Source organism: Carassius carassius, chromosome 5 (genome assembly GCF_963082965.1).
Source record: "Carassius carassius chromosome 5, fCarCar2.1, whole genome shotgun sequence".
NCBI lineage: Eukaryota > Metazoa > Chordata > Actinopteri > Cypriniformes > Cyprinidae > Carassius > Carassius carassius.
In genome coordinates, this window is record NC_081759.1 from 7,017,386 (window position 1) to 7,038,672 (window position 21,287).

Sequence of the window (21,287 nt, forward strand, 5' to 3'; positions counted from 1 at the left end):
GCACTGTTAAATAGTCTTTTTTTTGTATCCTGGGTTCCTGTTTAAAGGTTAAAAGGTGAAGTGCTGCAATTTCTGTGACACCCAAATAAATCGAGATCAAGCCTGTACAAAACTGGTCTGAGAACTGTTTGTGTTTGCTCTTTGACTGCATTACTGTAATGTTACTATGTGGTTGCTAAGATGTTCTGAATGATTTAGTGAATTGCAATGGATTGCTAGGGTGTTGTGCGTGGTTGCTTCCTGTTTGCAGTAAAAAGAGTCTGCTTCAGTCACTCACTCATGTCTGTAACACAAACAGTCCCTTGTGAGAAAGTAGTAGCTTCACTTTAATATTTGAAGTACAATTATTTCAGAAATAATGCAATTTAAAAGAATATACTTATGTGTAAACTGAATGTAATGTTTTCTGACACATGATTTAATGTCAGTTGCATTTAAAGAATAATAATAATAATAATAATAATAATAATAATAATTCCTTACATTTATATAGCCCTTTTCTGGGGACTCATAGCGCTTTGCATAGAAAGATTTATCTCCTCAACCACCACCAGTGTGCAGCATCCACCTGCATGATGCGACGGCAGCCATATTGTGTCAGAACGCCAACCACACACCAGCTTATTGGTGGCTCTGATGGGTCGTATTTCAGGGATTTGGACACACGGCCTATACGAGCGTATTGGTTGGAGGACAGGTTGGCTTTTAGATATACAGCAACACCAGTGTCCATATTTATGTTTAATATAAGCCGGCCTCATGTCCAAACGTGTCAGATGATCATGTTGATTTTAACCTCCTCATCTCCACATCTCTGATCCAGTCAGAGGATCTGCAAGCGTCTTCTGGCATTCACACGTGAATGGCCTCATCAGAGCTGTGTTATTTCTGTCCTCAGTAATCTCATGATGTTATTCTGAGTCCGTCGGGTGAGGATCACACATGACGCTCAGCAGGTCAGTGTGTTCCTTGCTGCCGCCTTTCAGCACACATCACGTCTCACAAACGCACTGCAGAAAAACCCACCACTCTTCTGGATCAACACTGAACAACATGGAAAATAACACAACAAATCTATCTATCTATCTAATGTACAGTATGTATATGTATGTATGTATGTGCGCACACACACACACACACACACACACACACACACACACACACACACACACATTCAGGATTTTTAATAACTGATAAGCCTTATTAATAATTGAAGTTCTAAAGCAGTCTAGTTCAATCTAGAACAGTCTGACTCTACACAAATTCTGTTTGTGATGTGACAGTCGTGGGTTTGATTTAGAGTTGTGAGGTTTTCGGTCAAACTGAAGGAAGCTCATGTAATGTTGGTCACGTGTCCTTTGATGCGGTAAACAGCCCGTGCGATGCGTTTTGAGAAGCGCGTATATCTCCTCCACAGGGCGAGTGGGTGGAATTTTAATTGCCTCGTCCAATGTATGAGCTTACAAATGACCGCGGGAGTCGATCTGTTTAAACATGCTGACAAGAGAGACACATGGTGTTCACCATTGGGAAGGAATGGAGAAAATCCCTGTCCTTCTTCCATCAGCCATTAGTTTCCATGAAACTTCCATTTTCTTAATGAAAACCGAGAGGAAAACAAAGCAATTGCAGAAACGCTGCATCTATAAATAATTAAATAATATATATTTTAATGTTAAAAATATATTAGTACATGTAGAAACTTTTAATTTTTATGCCTGAATTGTGCAATACATATAAATATGATGTACAAAAGTGAATCATAATACATTTATAATTGAACAATATGCTGTTATATGTTGTAACCAAATGCTGTAAAATTTTATATCGTACCATATTTTAAATCTGACTAATTATTAACTATGATTTTTGCCTCAATAAACTCCTAATTTGCTTTTTATTAATAGTTAGTGAGGTAGTTGTTAAGTTTAGGTGTGAGGTAGGATTAAGGGATATTAAATATGGTCATACAGAATAAGCCAATGATATGTGCTTTATGAGCAGACCTACTAATAAACAGGTAATGTGCTAGTAATATGCATGCTAATAAGCAGCTAGTTAAAAGTGAGAACTTGTACCTAAACTAAAGTGTTACCAAAAGTTTTAGTTCACTGTTAGTTTAAGTAACTTTATAATTCAGTTAATGTCTAACAAAGGTGGGTTTATCTGAAATTGTTGACACCACAGTAACAATAATACTAATAATAATTCAATAATAATCAATTAATCACAACCCTAAAAACAAATAACTTATGAAAATCTGAAGGGTGATTACAATTGAATTATCTTTGGTTTAATTGAATTTGTAACAAGCCTAGCATGGCTAATTTATCTGGAACAAACTCCCCAACACCTTGACCAGCCAAGCTGTCGGTCTGAGTGAGTTAATGACTTGGCATTAAGACAGAAGCTGTCCCGTTTAGAAGCACCGGGCCAAATGACCCGTCCACGGCAGTGGTTCCACTCACAGGCACTTCCGTCCCTCCATTGATCGCACTGGTCTCCTCCCCTCACCGATCGCGGTCCCATAATTCACTGGCCAGGTAAATTGGAACAATAAGTCAGACCATTAGTGAATTAGTTTGTTTTGAAAATCGTGCATTGATCTGGGCTCCGCTGATTGGGTTGAGGCAAGCGTGGGCATTTAATTATCCTGCCGAGAATGCTGAGCTCAGACTCCTGAAGGTCAGGCTTCTGCGAGAGCCGTGTGAATGTGCTGCGAGGGCTGTTTGCATGCATGCTTCCATTCGTTCGGTGGCCGACGGCTGTAATTGGCAACGCATTTGTGTGGCCGTCTGCAGAGGTGTCCACAGCCTGGAGAGCTTTCATAATTGTGAAGCCTCGTAATCTTAACGCGACAAATTGCACTTCACTCGCTTTACCCTCCCCTGATTAGCTCTCCCCTGCAGAGCAGCATGTGACATGAATACAAAATGTAATATAAAATCACATAAAACAAGAGCGCGGTCAAAGTCCTGCTGGTCGCCCGGCGGGTCCTCGAGGGATGGACTTTCAGTGGCATATCGCCCAGCGTCTGGCAGCGCTGCCGTGCTACAAAATCATTTTCTAGTCTAATGTTTGTTCAGATATGCCAGAGAATCACGATTTCAGTCTTCATTATGGTGAATTCTGGATTCAAAATGTTTGCTGAACGTTTCTACAAATTATACTTACAAACATACTAAATAGTTAGCACATGCAACTTTATCAATGTGTTAACAGCACATGCATAATTCCAATAATGTCTAGCATTTACAAGAAAATGTACAGTATAATATATTAGGTATATTTATGTTAAGTGTATATTATGCTTATAGTTTATACTTTAATTTTGTAAGAAATATAGGCTTGATATACATGTCTAATAATGAATAATATTATATTCATAAATTAACAATAACTACATGTGGTAAAAATAAAAGAAAAAAATGCTTTATAATTTTCACATTTTGAAACCTAATTGTGTATTTTTTAATACTCCGTTGCTATTTCATGTAATGCATGCAATCTAAAATATACACACGATATACACTCATTAAATTAACAATAACCACATGCTGTAAAATAATATATTTATTCATATTTTCATGTTACGAAACCTGTTTGATTTTTTTTTTATTGAAATTCAGTCCATAGTTTATGTAACTTCATAATGCAACTAACTTATCTAAAATATGCAACATAATATACAATATATAAAACACACAAAAATATGTATTGTAATTTCTGTCCCCCTCACTTCTGAAAAGATGGCTACGCCCCTGCTTCACATAAAGCCATTATAATAAATGTCATATTTACCTGTGCCCTTCAGCAGAAATATAGTAAGTTGTTATCAAACACTAAATTCTAAATTAAATATACATGAATCCTTAAAGCTATAAAAGTTATTGATTTCCTCTTATTATTTTTCTTTTTTCTCTGTTTGATTAACAGACATCAGAGCAGCCGGGTTATTAGGTTGTTTGTTTTGGCAGTTTTTTTCTTTAAGAGCTGCTGCTGCTGAACATGATGTGGATCTGGCACACATTGTATTTTCTCTCAGCTCTCTTTACCTTTTCTGACCCACTTCAGGTCTTAATTAAAGTCTCTACTAATGAACTGATGAGATGAATCGGGTGTGTTTAGATGAGGAAGTTTTGAAAACCATTTCAGAGACGTTTCAGGGCCATTTTAGAGCATGTAGTTTATTTTGCTTTGATATGAAATAAAACAGGCTACAGCCCGCCTTTGTGCATGCAATTTAAAGCCCAGTCCACACGGATGTGGGTATTTTCAAAACCACAGCTTTTTCTATGCGGTTTGGCCATTCATCCACACGCATCTGCAGCACCAGCTCACTGAAACTGAACATTTTTGAAAACTGCTAATGTGAAGATTTAAAAAAAAAAAAAAAAAACTCTAGTTGCAGTGTTATCGTGTAGACAACGAAGCCGGAGATTTTGGCTTGTGACGTTGGAGCATGCGCTGTTATCTCCGTCTCCTGGAAACTTTGGTAACACTTTCTATGAAGCATTATAATGAATGCATAATGTATTATAAAAAAAAACTTAAATGTTGTATCATTCAATGAATATTCATAAGAACAGTTGTAATATATGATAATATTTATGTATTTGTTGTAATAGCTTTTAAGAGTATGATGATTTATAACACACTGAACACGTTGCATCCACTTTTACAATGGATTATATTTCTCATAATTATAATGTATTATAAGTCTCATATCCTGCCATTTTTCTGATGCTACTTTACTTGAAGCAGTCAAAGACCATTTATAAGTAGTAATAATAATAGTAATATTTTTTCTCTCTCTCTCTCAAACAGCCATAAGATCAGATATCAGATCATACTCGATTGATTAAGGGTACCATCAAAATATAATGTAATCATATAAAACATTGCATTTTTTCAGTTGGAGTATTAAGCTCAAATCAATTAATCAACAAAAGCCTCACAGAAACACTCAAAAAACACTCAACATCTAACCACTCATAAGCTGTAGTAAGATATTGTGCAGATCTTAAACAATGTCAAGATGTGATACAGTCCATCATACTGTAAACGAAGTAGATTTGATATGGTGTTCATTGTGTGTTATAAATAATCATACTCTTAAACTTATAACCATAAATACATGAGCATTATGATGTATTATTAATTGTCGTTATGATTATTCATGAGTTGATATAACATATTATATGTTTTTTTTTATAATGCATTATGCATTCACTATAATGCCTTAAGAATAACCTTATAATGTATTATAAATACAGGCTTCATAGAAAGTGTTACCGAAACTTTTTCAGGCGTCTGATTGGCCAACATGGCTTTACGGTTGATACACTTCTTGCCAGTGGAAAAAATAATAGAAACAGCAGCTATGATTGGGGTGGCCAACCCCAGCACACCCTTGTTAATTGCATTAAAAAATTTTACGCTAAACTAAAAACTAACAAATCAACAACAAAAAAAAAAAAATCACCTGCATTAACGCACTAAATTTGACAGCAGTAATTTTAGTAATTAGCATTTTAGTATGGTAGGAAGATATTCTGAATTTAGCCCATTTTATATTACCATACAAATAGTAATTTATCTACATTAGATTAATTATATGTTTCACATATGTCTCTTTCTTATTACTTATCTAATTAACCTTTTATCTTGACAAGTACAATAACATGGTCCACTTTTATATTATGAACCTGCAGAATAATGGAACATTTGACAGAACACATTGAAATCTACTACTGTTTAAGAAATCCATCGTATAAAACCCTTCTATAACATTTTCTGAACCATGTATGGTGTAAAAGCTGTTTCACTTCATAGCTGCCATTATGTCACATATTTTAACATAGTATAAGACTGGAACTATACAAATAATAATAATAATAAAAAAATAGAGTCAGCACTAATAATATAACTTAATATCATGACATCAATCTGGATTAAACTGTAAAGCTGCTTTTTGAAAAAAGGACTGGTCTCTGAATAGAAAACATTGATTCAGATGACTCAAGTTCAGATGGATGTTAGAGCTATGTACATCAGGTTTAGAGGTCTTGGCACTGGGGTTTTGAAAACACTCTGGCAGCAAACATCCAGCCTAGCATTGACAGAGGCAGTATGTGGTCTACATCGAGTGGATGGGGACTCGAGAACAAACCCAAACCCTCCACTTCCTCTCAGAGGATTTTGTAGGCGGAAACTGTTCGATACGTCCTCACAAAGCAGAATCTCTATCGGTTCAATCCAGCAGCTCCTGGGACCCGGAATACAAATAGGGGACAAGCCTCCATCCCTGTGAACTGTCAGGAACAAAGCGGAGCTCAGCCCCTATGAAGGGAAACAGCAATTGATTGAGTCCACGCAAGACTTGCATTAGAAATGAGATTTCTGAATAAAGCCCTGAAGACAGGAAGCTCTCAGAGTGAATGAGACCATTTAAAAACAAAAAAAGGGGTGGGGAGACAAGGATTAGCCCACAAGACTGCAAGAACATTTAAACAACAACAACAATTCAGCACAAGACCAGTTTTTGAAATATTCTTATTCCTAATATTGCAATTTTCGATATTATTAAAGCGTTTTATTCTTCCAATTCCTCTAACAAACAATTTTAAACAGTAACTCATTCATGTTATTAAAGTGCTTAAACATGTTAACCATGTAAAAAGATGTTAGCAAACATGCTAACACGAGCTAGCAATAGGCGACATGAAATGCTAGAAACAAGCTAGAAATGTACTAGCATTGTAAAAACATGCCAGCAATGTGCAAATCATACTGGCAATGCACTTAATGGTATTATTGTGCTAAAACGTGTTAGAAACATGTTAAAACATGCAAACATATATATATAGTCATGTTATCAATGTGTTAACATTGCTAAAACATGCCATGTTAAGAAAGCTGGAAGCATGCTAAACAATGCTTGAAACATGTTAGCAAAATGCAAAATAATGTTATTAACATGATAAAACATGGGGATGATATGCTAAAAATAAGTTAACAATGTGATTAAACATGCTAACAGCAGGCTAACTAATGTAAGAAATGTTTTAACATATTAGAGACAAACTTAAAAATATTATCAAAATGTTAAAACATGCTAGTAATATGGTAAAGCATGGTAGCAACATGGTGAACATATTAGCTATATGCTAGCAATACATTAAATCTTGCTGGCAACAAGTTAGAGATGTTAACAGTATGTTAAATGCTAGAACCATGCTATCACCTTGTCAAAACATGGTAGCAACAAGCTAAATATAAACATATGAAGGCCAAATTATGCTTCAGTTTTTATGTGTGCATATGCACTTTGATTCTTTTTGCACCAATTACTTTGTCCACAAGGTGGAAACACTGGCCCAGAACAGAATAGGTGTAAAAAATAAATTACTGAAAGCCTGCAAAAACAAACAATGACCAAGTTGATGAGTGCTTTTGTGAGGAGTTTAAAAGATACACACAACTCTATGAGTAAACTCTTCAAATGAGTAAAAAATAAATTTTTATCTGCCATGATTTTTTGAGAGAAAAAGGGCAGACAGTGATTCATTTTCCTTGAGCACATGTACACTTTGAAAGGCTGTGCATTTATTTATTTATTTTTAATACTATGTCATATATCAGCTTAATTTACAGAGATGATGAAAGGAAATCAGAAAACATAACTGGAAAAGTGTCAGAGTCCTGGCTGACCCGACAAATGCATGCATGTAAAACACTGCAGATATTATAATTTGACACATTGAGTCATTAGCGGATTTGTTTGGTCTCAAAACATCCGTCGATAAATGAATCCACACTGACAAAACCCAAGGTCCTTCAGGCGATCGAGATTTGTAAACAGCATGTGTCTTTCTCAGAGGGAGACGACTAAAGCACAAGAGCGGATAATAGTATGAGTGTTTAATATGAAATATCTTGTCATACAGTGTATCAGCAGGTCATCTGTTCATTCATCTGCAGGTCATTCATCTGTGAGACCTTCTTCTAAAGACTTCAGAAGGCTCACTGGGGTTCATTGATTTTCTAGTGCAAAGTAATCATAATAAATTTGTGATGTGAAAATCAAGTGCATTTACCCACTTAAGTTTTTAGCAGACACATTTTATTCTGAGCAGTATAGGGACAAACACCCTGGGTGGTGCTTTGCATTCATTTTTCATCCTTAATTTGAAACAGGATATTCAACAAGACAAAACATGTACAGTATGGGCTGCAACAAGTTTCTTACCAGAATGGAATCAGAGTGAGCTTGCAATGCCTAAAAAGCTGTTTGTTGGATTTACCCCATATTTAGCCTATACATGATGTGAGCCACAGAAGATGTTTTAGGATGGGTTTTGATATATAGTAGCTACACTTTACTAGTTTGGTTCAAGTGAGCTATTTAGAAGGTAGTGAAGACCTGAAGTTATCTGATCTGAAAAAAAAAAAACATGTTATCCCTTGTTTTTTCAAAATTTTCTGTACCATGCACAGTGCTGTGAGGTATATGTTTACATATGTCATACTAAAATGCATATGTTTATTTGTATCTCATTGTATCTGCTTGCTATTTGGTTAGAAACCTATTAAATCATGTTAGGAATGTGTTAATATGTTAGCAATACGTAATGCATGGGTCACCGTGATTTTGCCAAGTAAGACATGTTTCTGGATCAACATCTTTTGATGATCCTGGATCAACATCATTGTCCAAAAATATAGACTTAATCCAGTCCCTACCCCTAAACCTAACCATACCCATAATGTATCCCTTAAATCAGAGGGAAATGATAGCTGATTAACTAGGGTATAGAAGCACCTAACCCTGATGCCTAAAACAGATATTTCCTGAAAAGTTATATCTCAAATTCTGATTGGTTGATTGTAATGTTGTTCCAGGGTCAACAAGGATGTTGATCCAGGAACATGTTGTACTTGGTAAAATCACGCTGACCATAATGCATGACAGCAAAATGCTAAATTGTGATATCAACATGCTAAAACAATATATGCTAGAAACATGTTAGCAACATGTATAAAACACATTAATAACATCCTTTAGCAATAATGCAAGCTATCATTAGGTTAAAACATGTTAGAAAGATGCTAGCACTGTGCTAAAACATTAGCAACATGTAATAAAGCTAGAAATATGCTAGCAACATGCAGTTGCCATAATGTTATCAATGTGAAAAACATGGGAGCGACATGTTAAAAGCATGTTGGCAACATGATTAGCATGCCAATAGCATGATCCTATCAACCTTATAATACATGAACAATATGTTAATATGCTAGAAATGTGATTAAACATGCTATCAACATGCAAATCACATTAGTGAAATTTATTTTCTAACACGTTCAATGTGGTAAGAAAATAAAAACATTACAGCAAAATGCTAAAACATGTAAACATACATATAAATACATACAAAGCAATATGCTGTGCTAAATCATGCATCATACATGTTAGCAAAGTCTCTTTGAGACAAGTCATGTCACTCAGCGGTCATCTTTAAAACGCCTCTTGGCCATCCAAGTGCAGCTCCTATCTCTTTGAATGGGGAAACATCAAATTCTCCAAAACTGTTCACTAAGTTTAGGATTAAATTTCATATTTAAAATCACCAAAGAAATCTGACAACAACTGTGTCATACATGTTCTTACTTTTGCTCAAATAGCATTATAAAAAGCTTATTTCTCAAGCTAGATCTGCCAGTGCGCATGCGCAGTCCTAAGAGCACGTCTCAGACCGTTGACTGTCACTATAGCAACCAGGACTTCTAACGGCAGCTGCAGTGACGTGCTGACTTTGCGATTGGCTCTTTCATTCAGAGGGTGGTGCTTCCTGCAATTGAGCGGCCATATTGAGCGTTGCATTTGCAAAACTATACGAGGGACATGTCTTGGGTATTCTATAGTCTTTGATGTTAGTAAGATGATAGCATTGTGCTAAGCATACTAAAAATACTGGAAACATGCTATAAACATGTTGAGACATTAGAAACATGGTAGCAATTTGCAATGTTAGGAACATGTTAAAACACGCAAGTATCAGTCTGAACTAACTAGTCTAACATGGCCTGACTGTGTTTTATTGATCTTTCTGAGTAAAACCATTATTTATTTATTTTTTTACTTTGAAGTTATTTTTACATTTCAGACAAAGCTTTGATGACTCATCTGATGACTCTACATATTTAGCTTGATTTCACTGAAAAGTCAGGTAACATGACTGGAATGTCCTGGCGGACCCGACATGGACAAATGGATGCATGTAAAACACTACAAATATTGTAATTTTCACAAATGAGTCATAGGCTCTTTTGTTTGGTCTGAAAAAAGCTCTTCTGCCATAAGTGTCTGCTGTCATCAAGACAAAAATGGCAATTATACTTAAAGAAGTTCCGGTGGCATTATCCGTGTAGCACTACGCATGTTCTGAAGTTTTGTTTGGAAGATATGTTATGCTCATCTGAATAAATATGCAACATTTACGGTTCATATAAACAGAAAGATTAAGAAAATGTACTGTGACAGATCTAGTAAAGAGGCAGAACAAGTTATTACAATTTGAACTTTTTTTCTTTGGCAATAACCTGCACTGATGAATCATGCACAGCACGACCAAGGACATTTATCTAGAAAGCAAATAAAGCAAAGGGTCACTTTTAGTTTTATGTGGACCTTAACCAGTTCTGGCAAGGTGATTGTGTTCATTTTAAACAGCACAATAAACCATGGCATTGTAAGTATTCTGCTGCCTCCGCAATGTTTTCCGTAATGCACATGCAATTTTCCCGATTAGACAGGAAGAGGTGCATTACTTAAAGTGAGAGGATGAATAAATGATGACCCTGTTGCCCCGACAGACAATGTGGCTCTTTGTGTGCAATAAATATAAATCATGGTGCAAATTGCATTATTTTGCAAGACATCTAAACAGTTCCCCTGCTCGTGCTGTCAGTGAAAGTCACAGTATTGCACTCAGTGCAGAATAAATGTGCACAGATTAATTATTATATGTTTTTGCTTTTCCGTAAGCCTGTGGTGGGTTTGGCTCCATGCCTCGACCGCTTTCTGAGCACCGCAAGAAATATCAATATCATACAGCATTCATCATGGTCAGTCCTTCAGATTCCGGCATCGCTTTCCGCTTGATGCATGTGCTTCTATTCAGTTAAGAGCCGATTTGCATAAATTCTTATACTTTAAACAGCAACAACAAGAACAAACTCTATGCAGCCCCATATGTCTGTACACTTTAGCATATTTATGAAAAGACAACAAATTACATGAAAACACCCAAGTGTGGACTAAATATATTGTTTTCAGACACTTAACTGCATATTATTTACAGTAAAAAAAAAAAAAAAATTATGAAATCTGATTGAAGTATATAGAATATAAAAATGTATAAAATATACTTTGTCATTTGTTTTGAAACCTGTATAATATATTTGTAGTGAGGTTTTAGTATATATTAAGTAATACCTTTATATTACCAGTGGTCGACTTAAACAATCAGGGGGTATAGTGTGGTCAATTTCTTTTACACAGTTATTTAAAAATTTGTCTAAAAAGGTTTTTATTCAATAAAATAACTATTACTTTTAATTTTTATTTTCCTTCTGGAGCCTGAAATGGAGTAATTTTGGTTCAATACTGCTAATTAAACAATATTTTGCTGAATGTGTTTTTGTGCTGGCACCATGGCTGGTTTAGGTCAGTCATGGATAAATAAAGACAATTAAACCACCAGTAAGTGGCAGCAAATCCCTGTTTTATTAAACGATTTATTGAATCATTGTCATACATGTCTTAAAATTCTAATCAAGGAAAAATCTTACCATTTGTTGTCTTCTTTTTAAAGAACTTAAAAAGTTGTGCTTGAAATATTGTGGGGGGGGATGCTTTTTGTTATTTTTTCCAACATCCCCCCTCAATTCAAGTTAAATTAAAATTATAATCAAGTAATTAACATGTGTTTTAGTATGTTAATAAACGCATCAAAACAAGTGCACTGCTTAAAAAATGACAAAAGATTATAAAAACATAACTCTTTAAAACGTACTTCAAAGCAAAAGTGTGTTAAGAAACTATTGAAAGTGCATGTTCTTTAAGCTTCTATCTATCTATCTATCTATCTATCTATCTATCTATCTATCTATCTATATAGATAGATAGATAGATAGATAGATAGATAGATAGATAGATAGATAGATAGATAGATAGAAAGATATACTTTGCAGACTACAAGTTGACGTTATACACAATTAAGCACACTAATGTTTCACAAATTGATTGCCTTAAAGTGCAAATTAGGCATAATTCAAATCAATAATCAATAAAGGACACATTAAGAAGTTGACATGTGGATGCAGTTAGTGCTAATCAATCATTTTAAGCATTTAAAGATAATATATCATTTACTCACCACAAGTAGTTCCAAACATAAATGAGTTTCCTTCTTCTGTTTAGCAATTTATTTATTTATTTAGGATAATGGTAACTAATAATTTGCTGGTAGCCATTGACAATAATGTGAAAATAAATACTATGAGAGTCAATAGGAACAAGCAGCTGTAGAGAGAATAAATGATGACAGGATTTTTATTTTAGGATGAACTATACCTTTAGACAGGTGACATTTTTACCCAAGGCAGATTACATTACAACAAGTTCAGCTACTCAGCAAACAAAAACCAGTGATGAGCTTAACCGTCTCAGAAAAAAGCTACACAAGCTGTCACTGGGGCAGTACTTTCTCAAAAGGTAACCAGTACTTCATACATACAATCTGTTCAAGTCAACCGTGTTCCTCAACAACTCCAGCTCTAGCAGACACCCAAAGCCCATTATGTCCATGTGTCAGAGAGCTAGCTGAGCTTTGGAGAGCCGAGGGATTGTATGGAGAATCTGAGTGTCATTAGATTAACCCTCAGCTGCCATTGGTCAAATGACATCTAGTTGTTACAGCTGAGCTTCCTCTAGAGGAGCCATGTAATTCAGAGGTGATAGAAACTGGTTACAGGAGCAAATCAGTCAAAGATGGACATTTGGTTTAATAGAAAGTACTCTAGTATTCCCTAAAGGGATGTACTTTTCAGACATGCAAAACACACACACACACACACACACACACACACACACACACACACACACACAGACATGCTTTCCCTTTGATGTATGGTTTATTAGGACAGGACAATATTTGGCCGAGTTACTACTATTTGAAAATCTGGAATCTGAGAAAATCCCCTTTAAAGTTGTCCAAATGAAGTTCTTAGCAATGCATATTACTAATCAAAAAATGGGTTTTGATATGGTAGGAAATTTACAAAATATCTTGATGGAACATGATCTTTACTTAATATCCTTATGATTTTTGGCATAAAAGAAAAATCTATAATTTTGACCCATACACAAAATATACTAAAATATAAAAATCATATTATTATTATTATTATCAGTCAGTTTTAGTTATTTTAGTACATCAATCTAAACTCAAATGAGAAACTGGTGACTATCTAAAATAAAATCAGTTTAAATGATTATATTGTATTTTATTTCAGCTGAAGCTACAGTAATTTAATTTCAAAATAACATTTTTAGGTAACTATAATAATCCAGACACTAATTAATGGGTACATAATTTACAACGTATAGAAACATCTTTTATGAAAATCATTCAAAAATGTGTCTGAAACAGAAACTTGCCTAAAACCAAAATTGTATTAATGTTATTCATATGCATATTTAACACCCTCTATAAACATATTATTTTAGTCATCTATAATACAAAAATAATATGAAAAAGCTAAAGCCAATTTACCCCCCTTTGTGTTATGAATTACATTAACATTGACCGTTCACCTTGACTTTTTAAATACATTTAATATTAATTATTTTGTCTGTTGTCTCTGAGTGACCTTTGGAAAATCCGTCCAGGTAAAGGTTACTAAATATTTCCCATTTTAAAGGGTTAACTTGTCTCTTGTTTCAGTGAAATGATGCAGTGCTATGTTCTGACAGGCAACCTCAAATTAGTCTGAAGTAATTAGTTAAAGGAGCCATCATTAGATGCTCAGCTGCATATTTGTCACTGCAGGTGACGCCGGCAGCAGAAGCCTCTGTGACTGCAAGATCTTCATTCATTAAAGACTGTAAACAGCCATACAGGAAGAGGGAAGAAATTATTTCATTGACAATTAGATAATTGCATAAAATGAGAGAATATTAATATGCATTCAGCTGCCTGGAGCTCATAGCATATACATCTCTTAATTATGTATGAACTGTGTAAAGACACCTTGAAGATGAGCAGGATATTTGTAAGGTAATATCCATAAATTTACATGGACCATGGCCAGTTTTTGCATTGTCATACATATTATTAATGCAATCTTTTGCTTGCAGAATGTTAATTATGGAGGTATGCATACATGATGTGTGCATGATATTACTCATTAATGATTCATAACCCCTTTTTTAATTAAAGGTGGGTAAGGTCATATTTCCATTAACAGTGAAAACACAAACATGTTGTAATGTAATTCTCCTAATTTACACTCACGATTAAAATGTTGACAGCATATGTTAAAAAAGGTAGATCAATTGAAGCTATATATGACGACAACATCTAAATAAATGATAAAATATATGATCAGATAATATATTTTCAAGAAGTATCTCACACAAACAAACAGACAAACAAACAAACAAATGTTTTCCCCTGGGTATACAAATAAATGCACAATACAATGTGATGAAAAAAAAAATATGCTATACAATACTAATTGGGGAAAAAAGTACTGTATTACAGCAAAATCACTATTATGAGCTTCTGTCAAACTCCTGGGGAAGTTATGAAGTATTAGTCACTCACAGGTGCTGAGTCACATCGCATGTTGTCTGATGCTTCATGAAGAGGGTGCATGTTGTCTTTTTATAGCTCAGAATTTGGGCTATAATCCTGGAAGGGAAGATCTGGAGGATCATTACAATTTAAAATGGCTCTTATCACAAAATAAAAACATGCTGTCGGATAGACTGTCATAAAGAGTGCTGCTGACATATGCTGTGATATGGAAATGCAGCTAATTTTAATAACATACAGGCTGGTCGTGGAAAGCTCACATATCTTCTTTTTTAAGATTTTGCAAAAGACATTGAGACCTGTTTTTTGAACCAAAACAGTTTTGCATTACTTCTCCAAAATGATCTTGCTAAAACAAAAATTAATTTTCATGAGTGTCACGAAAATCATCCAGAAATTAAATTCAGTAAAATAAAACAACACATACGGTACCATGATAGGGGCTCATATTAACTGAGGACCAAATGAGAGTAAATATCAGCATTTATGAGTTCATAAAATACTGTCACTCATCAGTTGGCCTGGAACATTTCTTATTAATCCTAACAATGCTTGAAAATCAAAATGATTCGGCGCAGTTATTAAATAACAAAGACTGCATTTTAATTACATAACATGTAATCTGATGTGCTATGTTTCAGCACTGTGATCATTTTTAACGGTTCACAGTAAATTCTACTCTTTAATTAATTTTAAGCTCTTTAATTTGTTTTTTTTATTTCAGTTTTATTTATTTTAGTGCATCAAGTTAAACTGTATTTATTTTCAGCTGGCATTTATTTTATTTCAAGACACTTTTTTCTCATGTATGCATTTATTTATGTATTTTTGTATTTTATATTTATAATTTATAATTGCAATCAGATGTGTTTGCCCATTTTACATTTTTATGTATTTATTTTATTTATTTTTATATATAAGTGTGCACATGCAGTTCCATGGCTGGTAAAAATGAATGAATGAATGAATGAATGAATGAATGAATGAATGAATTTTACCAATGAAGAGATTGCTCCATTTTTATCTTCGATTTTGAGGTGAAATATATATTTTTAAAAGCTTTATCCTCAGTGTGGCTTGACAAAAAAGGTGGACAGATGCTTTTTTTCTGTACTCAGAATCATTACACTGTTATATAAAGGTCTGCTTTTTATTTTAAGATTAACTTAACTTTACAGACACCTCTAGAAAAGAGTGTATTTACTCTTGTCTATCTCACTTTCACGAAGGATATCAGCATGTACTACTTAATTGCATAAATGAGGCTAATGCAATAAATCCATGCCGTTAATTAGCCAGTGGAGATGCGCCGCCATCCTCCTCCGCGAACCGACCCCATGTCACAACATATCATAAAGCTGACACTCACCCTGTCTGAACTAATCATGCCACCAATTAGTCTGAATAAAGTGAAGGCTGTACTTCCTGTTTGTAATTCATTCTCATCGGTGAAAGGATACAAGAGTCGTTTTAGTGTGGTGCTCTGCAAACCAACTGCTAATAAAAAAAACACAAAAAAAATACCGGGGGTTATGACAACAGGATTCAATTTCTTTGCACATTCAGTGGTGTCAGGGTTTGATGACTTATGTTCAGATGTTGTCTTGTGTTTCTTGTATCTTGCAGGTCTCCACAGAATGGAGCAAGAATGAGCAGAGTGCGGTCGAGAGTGAAGCATGAACTGGAGGCTCATTGAAGTCACTTACTTCCTGTTTATATGGAACCATATAACAGTTCAGTCTTCCCGCCAAGAGCCCTCGGCCAACGAGCAACATGTTACCAAGCAGTTTGACTGGCTCATCTCTGACCGTGGCCCTTTCCACCACTCGAAGGGGTACCTCTCCTTCATGGAGAGATTTCGCCAAGGATTCACGACCCGGTATAAAATTTATAGGTGAGTAATCAACACCATGCTATGCACTGTGTATGGTCTTTGCTCATAGTCATATATGAGTTTCTGCTGAGTTCTCTTAAAATGGGCTAGTTATGAAGAACTGTCCTCGGTGTGAACCTGTTTTATCATCTTAAAGATGTTCAAAGCGTCCCAAGTATTAGTTTCCAGCCATTTAGAGAGAATATGCATGCGATCTGATCAGCACCACGTTATTGTGCTTTCAGGGTTCCCACGCTCATGAAAAAGCTGAGCTCTTTAAAATTCTGCTTTCCAGGCTTGGAAGAAATCATTAGCAGTTCTGTGTTTTTTTTTTTTTTTAAGCTCTGAAATAATACATCGGCAAGAAATTATGGTAACATTTTATTTTAAGGACCAATTCTCACTATTTCCTAGTTGTTAGTAACATGCATATTACAAGCATACATGTTGTTTTTTAGTACTTATAAAGTACATATCAATGCCTCATTGTGCATGAATATATTTTAGATCCCTTAATCCTTAAACTCTACATACCTAAACTTAACAGTTACCTTACTAAATATTAATAGGTAACTAACTATATTAATAAATAAGTAGCAAACTAGAAGTTTACTGAAGCAAAAGTTGTAATTAACAGTGAGAATTGGTCCCCAAACTAAAGTGTGACCATTTCTTTTCTAGTTCTGAAGTATTGCATCGGCAGGAAATTGCTCTTTGAGAGTGAGTGAAATCTCAGTAAACTGATTTTTGAAAATCAAGTAAGTGAACAATGAAAGAAAAAATTAAATAAATAAATAAATAATTGAAATTCATTGGTGAGGAGGCTTGACAACCTGCATTGTGTGCACAATTAAGTCGGCTGTTGTTCTTGTGAAGCACTGATTCTGTTGTTAGATGCTCTGAAAATACTTTGAAAAAGGTACCACTTTACATTAAATCTGTTCTTATTTGTTGACATTAGTTAATGTATACACTATCTTAACCTAACAATGATCTATACATTTGTACAACACTTGTTAACCTCTGTAAATGTCAGATAATAAAAAATGTTCAAGCTGTTTTTCATGTTCAAGTTCACAGTGCATTAAGTAAGGAATAGCCTAATTGACGACGGTCCATTGAATTCTTAGAAAATAATGCACACCTGAGGTCGTTACAACAGCCCAATGTCAATTTTTCTGCTTATACTACAGTTACCACAACTCAAGACATCGATCAAATGATATATTTCAAGGCATTTTTCCAGTTTTCTACTTGAATTGCTATTGTGATGGTTATTTCTTCTGCATCTCACATAACACCTCCATTGCTAATTCCAAAACGTCATTATAAACCTAGTAACGGAGGCTTGAGCCATTGACAGCAAACTAATGCAGTTCATACAATTAATAACTAAGTTATATGAGAGAGAGAGAGGTATCTCTGAAAGTGGGTTTCTCAATAGTGTTTGGCAGCAATGTCTCTAGTTATAGTGAAACTTTAAGTTTATTTTCTCCATGAACAGCGCAATTGTTGTTACCTCGCTTGTGAGAAGTCATGTAGTTTTAAGTTGTTAAACTATGTTACTGATAAAAACATCAGAGTAGCGATAACAGTGCTTATGTGCAAACTGTATTTGAGTATATATTGAGTTTTGTGTGTTGTGTGTGTATGTGTAGGTGTGTGAGAGAGATAGAGAGAGAGAGAGAGAGAGAGAGAGAAAGAGAGAGAAACAGGGTCACACAGTGGAGTCAGCTGTCTTCTCTGTCTATGGCTTGTGTACTGCAAACACATAGTATTTTCATCACTGTGTCTGTCACGCCACTCTGTTCCCCTTTCAGGCTTGAACTGATGGTAAAACTAAGGACATTATTAACTGTCTTTACATTTATGGATTATGGAAAGGGGCGTTACATTTCCAACGAGTGCCTATGGTGTTCGGCCAATCACAATGCACTGGGTCAGTTGGCCAATCAGAGCAGACTGCGCTTGTCAGAAGGAGGGACTTTGTAGAAAACAATGCGTTTGAGAGAGGTTGGGCATAGAGGACCTACAATAATGTACAGCATTTGAAAAATAATGTGTTTTTTGATCATTAAAGCATGTCAACATATTCTGTTACACCAAATACACAAAATAATGATCTTTAAAAAAACATCATACAACCCCTTTAATAAATACTGTAGAAGTTTTTTCCATGTTAAATAATGCAGTTAACTAATGTCCACAAATGAAACCTTATGGTAAAGCGTTACCAATAGAGACGTTTGATGGAGGATAAAGTTTGTTAATGCTGTAGGTGTCATTATCATGTTAGTCCATGATACCTGAAATTAACAAATTGAAATGTATTATAAAGTGTTACCAACATGTTAATGCTGCGAGGTTTCTCTTTCATCGTTTAGGAGATTAAATGGAGATGATGAAAGGTCCATAGGAGAAATAAAAACAATAACCCACAATGCAGTCCACAGCTGTTGCACTAAGAAATGTCTGAGCTCTGATTCTGTTATCCTAGCAAATGTAGTTTGGGACATTTTTGGGATGTTGTCTATGACAGGAGAAACATCTGAAGTAAGAAGATTTTTTTTTTTTTTTTTTTTTCTTTTTAGGTGAAGGATCTCAGCTTCATTAAAAGCTTCATTATTGGGCAGTTATCAGCTTCAAGAGATCAGGAATTAGTAGCACTTGTATCATAACATTGCCACATGTTTGAGCATGGAGTCAATAAAATATCGACGTGCACCCTCCAGGAGAGTTTAAACATGTTTTTATTCAGCAGAACTCCCCACATCTTTACCACATCATTATTATATCAGTCTATGAAGTAACCTTCCTTTTTATTTATTATTAAGTCACTTGAAATAATTATATGTCCCCTTCTCCATTAAATACTCTAAAAATTAATTACTCAATGGTGCAACAAGGCAATCCACGCTTGGTTCTTGAAGTGTTTTCCACGTTCACTTTATCCATAGGAATTTCAGAAATATCTTCAATACAGACTAACTCATCAACCAAAAGCAACCTGTTCCCTAACGAATACAACATTGCAAACTATGATTTGGGAGGAAAATTAACATTCAATTCTGAAAAAAAGAGAAAGAAAAATACAAAACTGTGTGCTTATGTGCAATCTTGAAACAGCCTACTTATCCAAATAATTGTAAATGAAATAAAATAAGTGGTACAATTTACTGTATTTGTGCAGCACTGTTGCCAAGTCTGCAAGTATTTTATGGAACCCCCTCGAAACATTAGATTTGGGCAAGTTTTGGGTAGAAATTGTGTGGGGCTTTATTGTGAAAACCTGGCAACCCTCAGTAAAAACCGCACATATATCACTCTTAACAATGTTATGGTAGGTCTGTCTTGAAAAATGTGTAGGATATCGATCAGCATCAATTTCTCTATAAAATGAATATGATTTCAGCAACATATTCCTGGAACAACATAACAATCAACCAATCATAATTGAGGGATAATTTAACAGGAAATGCCAATTTTAGCTTTACATTCATTCAAGTTTTAGCTTTAAAACCATTAGAAGTTATGTGCTTCTACATCCTTCTTATTCAACCATAATTTCGCTCTGATTTTGGGATAATTTATGGGTAGGGTTAGGTTTAGGGGTAGGGATAGGGTGGTCTATATTTTTGAAAAATAATATTGATCCAGGATAAACATATTCTATTCTAGTCAGGGATCCACATTTGCTCTATCTTCTTAATTACTTTTTGCTTTATTTAAATTTTGCAGCAGAGAACAATCAAATGTTTTGGCAGTAAGTCTTCTTCAGTGAATTTTACACATGCAAATTAGGAAACAATTAATGAAGCATTGGATATTTATTTTCATTAACCTTTAAATTATATTTAGTTGAGGATATTAAAGTTAGCCATCTTATATAGTAACATTTCACAGTTAATCATGTAATTATTCAGCTTATTTAGGCTAACAATATCCAAAAGATAAAGGAATCATGCAATCAGGGTGTTTAAAAAAAAAAAAAAAAAACTCACCTTTCAGTGCACCAACAACTCCACTGACCAGTAGCCACTGCACAATAAGCAAATCCCAGCGGTCTGACACTTTTTGGGGTCTCCTTGAAATATTTCCATTGTGGTCCGTGCTATTTGTAGTGTGTTTGTTAATTTGCATGTGTTGTGAAGATTTGCAGTGCGTTTCTTAATTTACATGTGTTGTGAGGATTTGCAGCGCGTTTCTTAATTTGCATGTGTTGTGAGGATTTGTGACATATTTCTTAATTTGCATGTGTTGTGAGGATTTGCAGTGCGTTTCTTTATTTGCACGTGTTGTGAGGATTTGCAGTGCGTTTCTTTATTTGCATGTGTTGTGAGGATTTGCAGCGTGCTCTTAATTTGCATGTGTTGTGAGGATTTGCAGCGCATCTCTTAATTTGCATGTGTTGTGAGGATTTGCAGTGCGTTTCTTTATTTGCATGTGTTGTGAGGATTTGCAGTGCGTTTCTTTATTTGCATGTGTTGTGAGGATTTGCAGCACTTGTTTTGTCAAACTGATGAAGATTG

At 34.8% G+C, this 21,287-nt stretch overlaps 1 protein-coding gene across 1 annotated transcript in view; it reads left to right on the forward strand.

Moving 5' to 3' along the window:
- LOC132140721 (BMP/retinoic acid-inducible neural-specific protein 1) overlaps positions 1-21,287 on the forward strand; it is a 171,685-nt gene that overhangs the window by 17,212 nt on the left and 133,186 nt on the right. Inside the window, exon 2 of the mRNA XM_059549637.1 lies at positions 16,512-16,779. Within this exon, the coding sequence (XP_059405620.1) occupies positions 16,562-16,779 (218 nt within the window). The 5' untranslated portion in view covers positions 16,512-16,561. The remainder of the gene's footprint in view (positions 1-16,511; positions 16,780-21,287) is intronic.